The sequence below is a fragment of the Theobroma umbraticum genome, unplaced genomic scaffold (assembly GCF_002168275.2).
Source record: "Theobroma umbraticum cultivar Fairchild unplaced genomic scaffold, ASM216827v3 scaffold_146.0, whole genome shotgun sequence".
In the NCBI taxonomy this organism is placed as follows: Eukaryota; Viridiplantae; Streptophyta; class Magnoliopsida; order Malvales; family Malvaceae; genus Theobroma; species Theobroma umbraticum.
In genome coordinates this window covers 5,754,207-5,766,198 of record NW_018397265.1, presented here as the reverse complement: position 1 = coordinate 5,766,198, position 11,992 = coordinate 5,754,207, and the positions used below count along the sequence as shown (strand labels likewise).

Sequence of the window (11,992 nt, the reverse complement as noted above, 5' to 3'; positions counted from 1 at the left end):
AAATTCTTGCAAACTCAAAACATTGTTTTCCCAATGATGATTTGCTCTGGAATTACAACTTTACTGCACATTCTTGTCTGTTGGATCATGGTTTTCAAATCTGGCCTTGGATTTGGAGGTGCTGCCTTGGCAAATTCGATCTCAAATTGGATAAATGTGTTCTTGTTGGTGTTTTATGTTAAGTTTTCTCCTTCATGTGCAAAGACTTGGGCAGGATTCTCAAAGGAGGCCTTTCACAATATATTCACTTTTCTTCGACTCGCTATTCCATCAGCTATTATGGTCTGGTAATTGCTCTTGGTTCTCTTTTTCCTCTTAAAAGTCACACATGTGTATAGACAAAGAAGAAGTGAATTTCATTTCATCACTACTTTGCTATGAATCCAGTCGCAAAGTTCACTTTAAATCACCTAGAAAGTAAGCATGGTATCAATTTGCTTGGTCTTGTGTATACTTATTAATTTTGTATCATATACATATGTAATTTGCCTTGACTCTGAACAGCTTGGAATTGTGGTCATTTGAAATGGTAGTTCTGCTATCAGGTCTTCTTCCTAATCCAGAGTTACAAACTTCAGTGCTCTCTATTTGGTTAGTTTTGAACTTCCAATAGCTATTTTTGCCAACAATTTTCTGAACATTTTAAATGATCATTGTTTCTTATCAATGTAAAATATCAACCTTATCCAACATTTCAATTTCCAGTCTTAACACTGCTTACACTGTTTGGATGATACCTGTTGGTCTTAGTGGTGCTGTGAGGTAAGGCATGCTAATAGCAGCTTTCCTTTTTTTTTTTTTTTTTTTTGTAATGCAGTCTCAATTTTGATCAGAAGCTAAAACATTGAGGCATTAAATTTATCTTTCAAATATTCACTTAGTTTTTCTTAATGAGTTTGATGTTTTGTATAGCACTCGAGTCTCAAATGAATTAGGAGCAGGAAATCCAGAAGCAGCACGTTTCGCTGCATGTTTTGTCATAGTCATGACCATTTTCGAGGGCCTTTTGGTGGGATCAATCCTGATATTGATTCGCAACATTTGGGGCTATGCTTATAGCAATGAAGTAGAAGTGGTTAAATATGTAGCAGCCATGATGCCAATTCTAGCAACTTCATGCTTTTTGGATGGCCTCCAGAGTGTTCTCTCAGGTTTTCCCCTTTCCTTACATCAGTAGGAATTTTGTAGTTTCTGAGAGCAAGGAATTTTGAAACTAATCTCCATGAACTAGAATAGCTGGTGGTTGCAGATAAACGCAGTTAATGATGATTAAAGTATGTTTCTTTGATATGCACATTCATAATCGTTCTACTGATCATAAGTACTTTAATCTGTTTCATACTCCGGTTTCCATCCTCCATTTCAGTCATCAAGGGATTGCTTTATATGCATGGTATGAAAGATTCATGAAACATGTAATTCTGACTCCCTAGTGTAGAGGACACTAGTATTCTTCCGGATATGATTTCTCAATTAAGTCAAGAAGTCAGAACATGAATTGAACATAGCTAATTTACTGTATTCTCTAAGTATTTTCCATTTGTTCTTTAACTGATGTTGACTATCCAAATCTTGCAGCTTATCAGTTAGTATTCATTTGGTATTTCAGGCATTGCTAGAGGGTGTGGATGGCAGAAGATTGGCGCATATGTCAATCTTGGATCTTATTATTTGGTGGGGGTTCCATGTGCTATTTTGTTAGCTTTTGTACTCAATGTTGGTGGAAGGGTAAAAATCATCATTTTTTCGTTTTCTTGCTTTGAATGTTTTGCTTCATTCATTTCTTGTTAGTTCATTTAAAAGCAAGCAGCAACCGAAGTGATTTTCTTGTATTCTTACTTATTCTAGCTATCATATATGTTCTCTGGTGTTTAGGGGCTCTGGCTGGGAATCATATGTGCACTTGCTGTTCAAGTAACTTCTCTGAGTATTATTACAATACAAACTAACTGGCAGGAAGAGGTAAAATATTTCACCTCTTTCAATAATTTAGTCATCGTCTATGATCTTTTATATACTTGTTGACGCAATTTTACTAAAGATTTGACTTTTCACCACTTTGTTCAGGCACGGAAAGCCATGGAGAGAGTATACGAATATGTGATCCCAGTGGAAGTTGTGTCATGAAGTAGATTTTTATCATCTCATCAAAGAATAAACTTAATTTTTCACCTAAAAATATTGAAGGTGCTTGAGCCACATACTTTGTGCAGATCTGTAGGGACTTAATCCTGTTTGAATAGTGAATCTATTTCAAGAATGGCAGAAGTTGCTTTTCCAAGAATGGGATAACCTTCCTACTTATAGGAACCAAAAATGGGAACATTATTGTAAAGATTTTTGCTATAAAGAATAATCAAGTAGAAGTCAACTCCTTGAAGCAGTGAGTAAATGCAAATTCAGCTATGGTAATAACATTTTGAAACAGAGGAAGTTGCAGGCGTTGGTTAGGGAGGGAGGGAAAGAACCCAAATCCCCTTGCACCCTCTTATCATTCTGAGCTAAACGCCTGCACTGATATCATGATTAAGGGCTTCTCTTATCTCAAAACTGATACCTCAAAGACTAGACAGTGGAATAAGGAGATCCAATGTACCAAACGTGCCCTTTGTAAAATATCAAAGTGATCTAACGTACAGTTGTAATTGTCCACCTGCCTTGTATGAACGACTGGCTGGCTGGCTGCCCCACCCGGTGGAACATTTCAGAAAATTTATTGTTGAAAGTTCAAAAGAGAAGGGACTAAACTTCCAACCACTAATAAGCTACATAGTAAAACACCTTGGGTGATTCTCATACCTGTTGAAAATACAATGGAGAGAGAAAATGAACAGTACTTTCTGAACAGTTCAGCACGGGAGGATCGATTAGGTTTTAATGGAGAGAATAGCAGAGAAAAAGGAGTTGGACGAGAAGAGATCATTGAGGAAGTGAAGAAGCAGCTACGGCTGGCAGGTCCTTTAATATGTGAGAGTTTGTTGCTGTACTGCTTACAATTGATATCTGTTATTTTTGTGGGTCATCTTGGTGCGTTAGCTCTTTCTTCTGCTTCACTGGCCACTTCTTTCGCGTCAGTACTGGCATTTAACCTGCTGGTGAGATGGGTTTCTCTTACTTCTCTTTCTTAAATGAAGAATTTGACACTTGGTTGCTGTTAGTTACTTCAGTTTGTTGAGAGAAAGACAGGAACAGATGCAGATAAAAACAGAGAGAAAATATTGCTGAAAACAGAGCTAACGAAACAACCCAGCCTACAGAACTTTGCCGCCTCTTCCAAGATTACAGACACTGCAGTCTGCATGATTAGTAAAAGCCAGAGGCATATATAATAAGAGCTTATGATGAGATAAATCTAAATAAAGCAAAATTATTTCCCTTGGATTTCAAATTTACTTGTGAAACTAAAAGGAAGGTGTAAGAAAATTAACCTTTTGGTCCTATAATTTTTGTGACAGTTTGCTTAAAATGAGTCCCATTACTTTTGAATTGTTACGGACTTACTGTTGAATTAGCCATTTGTCTTCTGTTGGAACAGTTGGGGATGTCAACAGCGTTGGAGACTCTTTGTGGCCAGTCATACGGAGCAAAGCAATATCGTATGTTGGGCATACACACGCAAAGAGCCATGTTTGTTCTTTCACTCATTAGCATACCCCTTGCTATCGTTTTGGCAAACACAGGATCAATTCTGGCTGCCATAGGCCAAGATCCTGTAATTTCACAGGCAGCCGGAGTGTATGCTCGTTTCATGATCCCAAGCCTGTTTGCCTATGCTATTCTTCAGTGCCTTCTCAGATTCCTAAGAACCCAAAACAATGTATTCCCAATGGTGTTAAGCTCTGGAATCACAACTTTGATACACATTTTTGTGTGTTGGATTCTGGTGTTTAAATTTGGCCTTGGGAATAAAGGTGCTGCTCTGGCAGGTTCCATTTCCTACTGGATCAATGTGTTGATGTTGGCATTTTATATGAAGCTCTCTCCCTCTTGTGCGGAAACTTGGACTAGCTTTTCAAGGGAGTCCATGCATGAGATTTTTGCCTTCCTCAGCCTAGCTGTTCCTTCCACTGTAATGGTCTGGTAAGTGCCGACATCTCAGTGCTTTAAACCATCAACAAAAGGTTAAATTAATGGATGAACAGTTTTATACTCATAACAATATTTTTTTTTCTCATATTTCCCCAGACAGTGCCTTTGAGTAATACACCATTCTTTTTCTGCTACATTTATAATAGTACTACCATATACCTGTGAGATACATACCAAACTTCCAAGGAAGCCATTTAACTTTTAGCATTTGCCTGGATTAAGCAGCTTGGAAAATTGGTCATTTCAACTGTTGGTGTTTCTCTCCGGTCTTCTTCCTAACCCAGAGTTAGAAACTTCAGTGATTACAATCTGGTCAGTGTTTGAATCAGATTTTGTCAATGTACTCTTCTTTTGCTCAAATAAGTTTATTCAACACTTCTTTTGCTAATGAAGCCAATGTTTATTTTTCCCAGCATTAATACCACTGCAGTTATTTGGATGATTCCCTTTGGACTGAGCAGTGCTGCAAGGTTAGTTATACATGGAACAATCCCTCTCCTAAGCAATGTACTAACATGGCTGGTGCTTTTGTTGTGTAGCATTCGGGTGTCGAATGAATTAGGAGCTGAAGATCCAAAAGCGGCTCATTTGGCTGTGCGTCTAGTCCTATACCTGGCTATTTCTCAGGGTATTTTGGTGGGATTGGCACTGATATTGATGCGCAACATCTGGGGTTATGCTTATAGCAATGACGTACAAGTCATCAGATACGTCGCAGCTATGATTCCAATTCTTGCCACATCCAACTTTATAGATGGAGTCCAATGTGTTCTTTCAGGTTTTTCCTTACAAGCTTATATATGAATCTAAAACGACCCAAACCTGAGATGACCCGAACTCAAAAAAACTCAAACTGTAAAGCAATCCAACCATCCGTTTGAACTCATCCAATTGCAACCTCTAATCTTGACCTATATTTATTGCTAAAGCATTGTTATTGATATCTCAAGAAATGGATTTCCACAGTATCAAATGGACCAGGAATTAACTACCATGAGATGATCCTAGAAAATTATTCTTTATTGATCTGTTGGTGAATTGATAGCTATAGAACAGAGTTCAGTTGCTAATTGGTAAACATTTAGGGATTGCTAGAGGATGTGGTTGGCAGAAGATAGGTGCATACATCAATCTTGGATCTTATTATCTTGTTGGCACTCCTCTGTCTATTGTATTAGCTTTTGTCTTCCGAATTGGTGGCAAGGTAAAAAGTTCTCTTGATTCACTTACCTTATTATTTATGCTTTTTGTCAGTCTCAGTTGGAGGCAAGCGGTTTTACTCATAATCTAAGCTATATAATCATCATGCATCTGATAGGGTCTGTGGCTTGGTATCACCGGCGCACTAATCACTCAAATGCTTTCTCTTTTGATAATTACGGCACGCACTAATTGGGAGCAAGAAGTAAAGCATTACTTCCCTTTCTTCCTGCACCTAGCTACTTCATGACCATGGCTTTCTGCACTGATTGTAAACCTTCTTGTTTCTTTTTTGGGCCCTAATTTAGGCAAAAAATGCTATGGAAAGAGTTCGTGCCTCGAAAGTACCTGCGGAGTTGGACAATGCTTTATCATGAAGCAGAATTCTTGCAGCCCTACAATGGAGCAGCATGGAAGTTGAACTAGCCGGCAAGCAACTGAGAGTTAGAACTAGCTTAGCTTAATTAGCACTAGATACTAGCGTTGTACAAATTAGCTTGGAGTTAGAACTGAGACTTGCTTACTTAAAGTTGCAGGAAAAGATGCTTCAGATATGGTGGATAATATCTCTTTTTCTAATTTTCAGTAAGTTACTTTGTGGCTCCATTGCAGAGAAATGTTTTCTGGCCTTTTATTGGCCTCTTCTCTTGCAAAACTTAATGCTGCTAAAAGGGTCAAATTAAAGGAATATATTAAGATATTTTAAATGAGATTTAAGATATATTTTCAGCTAGATTTTAAGATATTTTAATCATATAGCATTATAGTTGTAATTATTGTCACACGTATATACATATACATATATATATATATATATAGTATTACCATGAATTTTTAATGACTAAATATGATATTAACAACTTCTTTAACTTTTCTTTTTCTTTTTTTACTACTTATATCGAAGTTTCCTAAGTTAGTCTTCTATCTCAAATCATGGGCGAAGAAAAATTATTGAAATATAAACGGAAATCTCACAAAATTTCTAGTCTAATGTATTTTGAACATATAAAATTAACAATTTTAAATAAATAAGAGATTAAAGCACACACAATTTGGGTGAAAAAGCTCTTTTCCATTGTAAATTATATCCTGAATTTTCAGATCGTTAATAACAGACAGATAAGAAAGGTTATTGAAATTTTAATATTTACACACAAATTTTTAAATAATATTTAAATATGTTATAGTAATTTAAAAAAATTGATTTTCTATTTTTGAATTTGATAAATTATAATTTTTAAAAGACTTTCTTACTTATCAACATACTTAATCTATAACTTAATTTGCATCTTATAATATATAATATAGTGTGTGTATACTATGTGGGTGGCTCAACATGTAGTTATTGAATTTATAAAAAATATTTAAATAATGAGTGAAAAAATGAAAAATTCGTTTGAAAGTATATTTTAATGTACGAAACTAATATCTATTTAATGTACCTATACCATGCTTGGGTATGTGTTTATTTTTGTATTGCATGAGGGTACTATAAATTAACATAGTAAGATACTTGTTAGTACACTACAAAAAAATAAACTTTTCTCGACAGAATTTTATATCGAAAATAATCAAGTTTCCGTTCAAAATATTTTTTTTACAGATTTCTAACGGAATTTTCACTTAGAAATTCCTTCTCTGAAAGTGTTGTTGGAAATACTTTTCGTCGAAAATTCGTTGAAGAATTTTGATAGAATTTTTTTTAAAAATATATATAAATCTGTCAGAAAAGAGTTAAATTTTAATATATTATTTTTTACAAAATCTGTCAAAAAATATAAAAATTCCAACATAAGTTTCTCTTAATTTATACACAAATTCTCAAATGACACCATTCTCTTGACTAAAATCCCAAAATACCCTCTATACAGAGACAAATTACAATGTCACATTTCATCCCCTAAAAATCCTTTGTAGGTAAAAATCATAATACTTAAAATAATATTTAACCACATGTTATCCAAAGAAAGCCACAACGTGGTTCAACTTGGAAGTTCTTTTGAGTCTTTCTTTTATATTATGTTATATATATATATATAGTTAAAATACATGAAAAGTCTATATACCAGGACATTTTCTTCAATTTAGTCACTCTATTCAAAATCATAATATTTTAGTCCTTTAATTTTAAGAATTGTTTCAATTTATTCCATTTAATATTTTCTATCTACATTAACCGTTATGACGTTAACATGGCACTAGATGTTGACATAGTAATACCATGCCATCACTTCGAGTTTAAGTGCTCACTTTGAAACATTGATGTGGCACTCTTATTTTTCAAAAGAATATGTTACCACAACACCTAAACCCTTAATAATAATTATATTTTGCTTGTGTTTCTTTTCTTCTTTCTTCTCTCTTTTTCTTTCTTATTGTTTTCATTTTCTTCCCTAAAACTATATTGGTTTGAGCCTTCTTATTTAGAGAAGAAAGCTCTAAAGAGTTTTTATAACTAGGATTTTTGAGAGTGTAAAAACACTCCAAAATGACACATTGATGTGGCATTACCATGTCATCATGATAATGATATGATACTATGTCATCATGAGAATGATATGGCACTACTATGCATGCGTATCAAGAGTGACGAGGCACTACCATGTCAACACTCCAACTTAAATTGATGCCATCTCACATTTTTATGTTAATGTGGTATTACCACGTCAGTACAATAATAGTTAATTTAAACAAAAAAATTAGAGAGATTAAATTAAAATAATTTTTAAAATTAAAAAAATTAAAATATTATGATTTTAAGTAAAAAAAATTAAATTAAAAAAATACTATTATATAGAGATTTCTTAAATATTTTAACCATATATATACCATATATATAAATATTATATATATATATATATATATGATTTTCTATCTCACATGTATGATATGAACTCACTAAAAATTGGCTACATTATTAATTTTTAAAAGTCTACATCTACTATCATATACTTTCCCGCACTAAATCATAGCCTTCTTAATTAACCTTAACCAACCCAGAATAATTTAAAACCAAAATTTATTAATTGATTAAAATGAAGGGAAGGCTGTCAACACGCGACACAACATTTAAAGTGACGTTCTGAGTTTACTATATTCCGTTTTATATTCTATTACATATATTGAAGGGAAATATATAAGGGAAAAGGAAAAAAAAAAGTGGAAACGATATTTTTTTGGATTGATAAGAAAATAATTTTCCATTCATATATATATATTTGTGAAAATGTTTGTCAAAGTTCACAGTAACCATTCGTTCAGCCAAGTGTAAAAACGAAATTGTCAAAAACAAAAAAAGAAAAACGAAAATTGAAGTGAGAAATCACGTCTTCGGTGTCTACTTTTGACCTGTCCAAAGAATTTCCAATTCAGACTTGCTGTCAACACGTGGGCCGCCGTACCTGCGTATAATTACTCAGAATTGAAGGAAAAGGATGCTGTAAAGGAGGAAGAGAAGCTCCCCCAACTTCTCTTCTTCCTTCTTCTTCTTCTTGATTCCCAACCTTTTTTTTTTTTAAAAAAAAACCCAACCAAAATCCCATAGCCATGAAAGAATCTCAAACCAACCCAAATCCCAGGATGGAGTCAAAGAAATCGATCCCACCTTACATGAAAGCCATTTCTGGGTCCCTTGGGGGTATCGTTGAAGCCTGCTGTTTGCAGCCGATCGATGTAATCAAAACCAGGTTGCAATTGGACAGGACGGGTAATTACAAGGGAATCATCCACTGTGGCACCACCGTGTCCCATACGGAAGGGGTGCGGGCTCTTTGGAAAGGTTTGACTCCATTCGCTACTCACCTGACGCTCAAGTACGCACTGCGGATGGGCTCCAATGCGATGTTGCAGGGCGCGTTTAAGGACTCGGAGACTGGCAAGTTGAGTAACCGAGGACGGGTTTTGGCTGGGTTCGGTGCTGGGGTTCTTGAGGCCCTTGTTATCGTCACGCCTTTTGAGGTTAGCCTCATTGTTTGGTTAACAATATTTAATTGTTTGCTGAACAGCTTAACTTTTTTCTGCTTAGTGGTTTTTGATTTGGGTTCTATTTATATCTTTGAAAGTCAATTGAGGAGCTAGTAGTTTATAAAGATTAGTCAACAATTTTCCTTTAATATTTGTTCTTCATTTGCGTTCCTTTTTTCTTGTCACGTTGTTTTGGAGGTCTGAAATGAGGCTTGAACCTATTCTTTCTGCAACTTTTCGATATATTGTGCTTAGGGGGGGATTGAACTTGGGATTTTTTGTCCCTTTTGGATCAACAATAGATGTTTGCTTAGTAGATTTTAGATTTAATTAAATGTTTCACTTTGAATTTATACCTGGGTGTTTTCTTTTTTGACCAAAATATTGACTAAGGGGCGTCTTGGGGTGTATTTAATCATTAACTGAGTAACCATATATGGATGATAATTTGTGCTATCTTGTGAAGTTCAACTATCTCTGGTGAATTTTTCAGAGTTTTCCTCTTACTTTTTTTATTAATTGAAAAGGTAAATTGTGAGGTCAAGCCTGCGGCGGTATCATGCTGCCATTAAGCTTGCTATCCACTTTTAATAAGGCTGTATAAAGGGGAAAAACAGTTGGATTAATCTTGTTTGGACAATGATATTAGGATTTGATAGTGGGGTTTACTCTGTCAGCGGCCAGTAGAGAAAGTGTTATCTATTAATTTAGGCTTAATGGAGCATACATGTAAATTCTTCAAGTCTCTTTTTTTTTTTAATACATTTTATCTTCTCATTGAAAGGTTTAAATTGCTGGTTTAACCTGTGCAATTGATTGTTATTGATTAAAGATCAAAAGTGCACAAGAGGTGTTTGGATGGTTGAGCTATGGAAGAAAATTCCTTATGGCGTATCCAACTAAATACACTGACCAAATCGAATTTAGGTTTCTTCCTTTTGAAATGGAAAGTATTCATATATCTTTGGAGAATGCATTGCCACACTATGATTAACAAGTTTTCAGTAATTGCATGCTGTACTTTTGACATACCATGTAGGAGTGGTGAATGCCCACTCATGGTTTTAGCTTTTCAGTTCTTTTTTGCTCTGTTTCTATATTTCCTTTAGAAATTGTGATTTCTTGCACCTTATTATGTTGAGATTAGGATAAGGTTGCATTTTTAAGCCTTATTTACTTCGAAGTTTGGTCTGGTTTTTGATTGTGCAGGTGGTGAAAATTAGACTGCAGCAACAGAAAGGACTAAGTCCAGACTTTCTAAAGTACAAAGGTCCTGTACATTGTGCTAGTACAATCATCCGTGAAGAAGGCCTCTTTGGGCTCTGGGCAGGAGCTGCCCCAACTGTTATGCGTAATGGGACCAACCAAGCTGCAATGTTTACAGCCAAGAATGCTTTTGATGTAATATTATGGAAGAAACATGAAGGCGATGGGAAAGTCCTCCAACCATGGCAGTCTATGATATCTGGGTTCCTTGCTGGAACAGCAGGTCCGGTATGTACTGGTCCCTTTGATGTTGTCAAAACTAGATTGATGGCTCAAAGTCGAGATGGAGGTGAGTTGAAGTATAAAGGCATGATCCATGCTATCCGAACAATATATGCTGAAGAAGGACTTCGTGCTTTGTGGAAAGGACTACTACCTCGGCTCATGAGGATACCACCTGGCCAAGCCATAATGTGGGCTGTTGCTGATCAAATAACTGGTCTGTATGAGAGAAGATACCTACATAGCGCAGCGTTATAGATTTGCCTTTTTTTGCTTGTTCTGGTTTTCAATGCCATTTCAAGCATAAAGTCTTGGAAAATTCCGACATTTCTTCATAGAGTTATTTTAGATGATCATCACCAATCTTAGATAGTATTGCGTTGATCTTTTGCTACTTTTTATAACCATTTTTCAGTGGGGGGAGAGGATTGAAAATTTTTCTCAGCTCTATTTGAAGTCATGTTGCAGTCAAAGAGCAAAATGGAGATTCAGTTGACTGCTACTGTGGCCTTGAAATAGAGCCATAAGCTTGTTCTCGCAAGTTTATGTCCAAATGAGTACTTTGGCTATCAATTAATAAGCTAAAGAGAAATGATGTAGCTGTCTGTTTCTGTAACTTGGACCAAAAAAAAAAAAGAAATTAGATTACCAGAGCAAATTGAGATCTCTTCTTCTACCTTCCTATATTTTAATAATTGTTTGACTTTATTATTGTGTGATATTATTTTTTCCTCAGTTTGTTAAATTAAAATGTAGGTTAGATTTGAGTCTTACATGAATGTGTTAAGCAATTAATTTTGTCAAGGTTGAAAGGAGATACACATCGGATCTTTACAAATCTATAATGTAAGTATCAACTCTTTTACTTTTGAAATTCATTTTCTAAGTTGTTGCTTTAAAATGTCATTGGCTAAATACACATATAAACTTATGAACTATCTTAAAAAAATTAATTAAGCTAATATCCATTTACTACGGTCAAATAAATCTTAAATTTTTTATTTTGAATCAAATAAGTTTTTCTCATTTATTTTTAATACCACATCATCTATTATTTGCAAGATTGACGTGTTATTTTGATGTTTTTATCATGTGGTAGATAATGTTACATAAAATTACGGATTAAGATATGTATTTTTTTTTACTTATCCACATGTCTAAAAATGATTGATTAAGAATTTAAAAAAAAAATTGAAGGAAAAAACCAATTGCTTCAAATAAATCCTATTCCTTTCGTAACATTAAATAGGGT

General features: G+C 34.6%; 3 protein-coding genes across 5 annotated transcripts in view; all 3 read left to right on the top strand.

Annotated features, from left to right (window-relative positions):
- Positions 1-2,381, top strand: part of LOC110422419 (protein DETOXIFICATION 16-like) — an 8,918-nt gene extending 6,537 nt beyond the window's left edge. Inside the window, exons 2-8 of one of the 2 annotated variants that reach the window (XM_021436310.2) lie at positions 1-287; positions 505-591; positions 706-762; positions 913-1,151; positions 1,610-1,728; positions 1,876-1,962; positions 2,068-2,381. The exon at positions 1-287 is cut by the window's left edge and continues 258 nt beyond it. In XM_021436310.2, coding sequence (XP_021291985.1) covers positions 1-287; positions 505-591; positions 706-762; positions 913-1,151; positions 1,610-1,728; positions 1,876-1,962; positions 2,068-2,127 — 936 coding nt within the window. In that variant the 3' untranslated portion in view covers positions 2,128-2,381. The remainder of the gene's footprint in view (positions 288-504; positions 592-705; positions 763-912; positions 1,152-1,609; positions 1,729-1,875; positions 1,963-2,067) is intronic. The other variant, XM_021436311.2, reaches the window with a different exon arrangement.
- Positions 2,382-2,556: 175 nt separating this feature from the next.
- On the top strand, positions 2,557-5,955 carry LOC110422421 (protein DETOXIFICATION 16-like). Of its 2 annotated transcripts, XM_021436312.2 has the most exons (8): positions 2,557-3,095; positions 3,536-4,080; positions 4,315-4,401; positions 4,503-4,559; positions 4,629-4,867; positions 5,175-5,293; positions 5,408-5,494; positions 5,598-5,955. In XM_021436312.2, exons 1-8 carry the CDS (start codon positions 2,814-2,816, stop codon positions 5,664-5,666), a joined length of 1,485 nt encoding a protein of 494 aa, XP_021291987.1. In that variant the 5' UTR covers positions 2,557-2,813; the 3' UTR covers positions 5,667-5,955. The 2 variants fall into 2 exon arrangements, 1 of the variants encoding a protein (XP_021291987.1); XR_002445718.2 differs by lacking the exon at positions 5,598-5,955 and having other exon boundaries at positions 5,185-5,293; positions 5,408-5,492.
- A 2,730-nt stretch (positions 5,956-8,685) lies between these two features.
- Positions 8,686-11,425, top strand: MSFC1 (Mitochondrial substrate carrier family protein). Its single transcript, XM_021436449.2, has 2 exons — positions 8,686-9,246; positions 10,462-11,425. The coding sequence occupies exons 1-2, from the start codon at positions 8,836-8,838 to the stop codon at positions 10,996-10,998; spliced, it is 948 nt and encodes a 315-aa protein (XP_021292124.1). The 5' UTR covers positions 8,686-8,835; the 3' UTR covers positions 10,999-11,425.
- Positions 11,426-11,992: the final 567 nt, after the last annotated feature.

Bases quoted from the DNA above. Each gene is read 5' to 3' on its own strand.
- MSFC1 (XM_021436449.2), top strand. From the start codon at position 8,836: ATGAAAGAATCTCAAACCAACCCAAATCCCAGGATGGAGTCAAAGAAA. The intron at 9,247-10,461 runs GTTAGCCTCATT...TTGATTGTGCAG, and splicing joins TTATCGTCACGCCTTTTGAG to GTGGTGAAAATTAGACTGCA.
- LOC110422421 (XM_021436312.2), top strand. From the start codon at position 2,814: ATGGAGAGAGAAAATGAACAGTACTTTCTGAACAGTTCAGCACGGGAG. The intron at 4,081-4,314 runs GTAAGTGCCGAC...TGGATTAAGCAG, and splicing joins CCTTCCACTGTAATGGTCTG to CTTGGAAAATTGGTCATTTC. The intron at 5,495-5,597 runs GTAAAGCATTAC...GCCCTAATTTAG, and splicing joins GCACTAATTGGGAGCAAGAA to GCAAAAAATGCTATGGAAAG.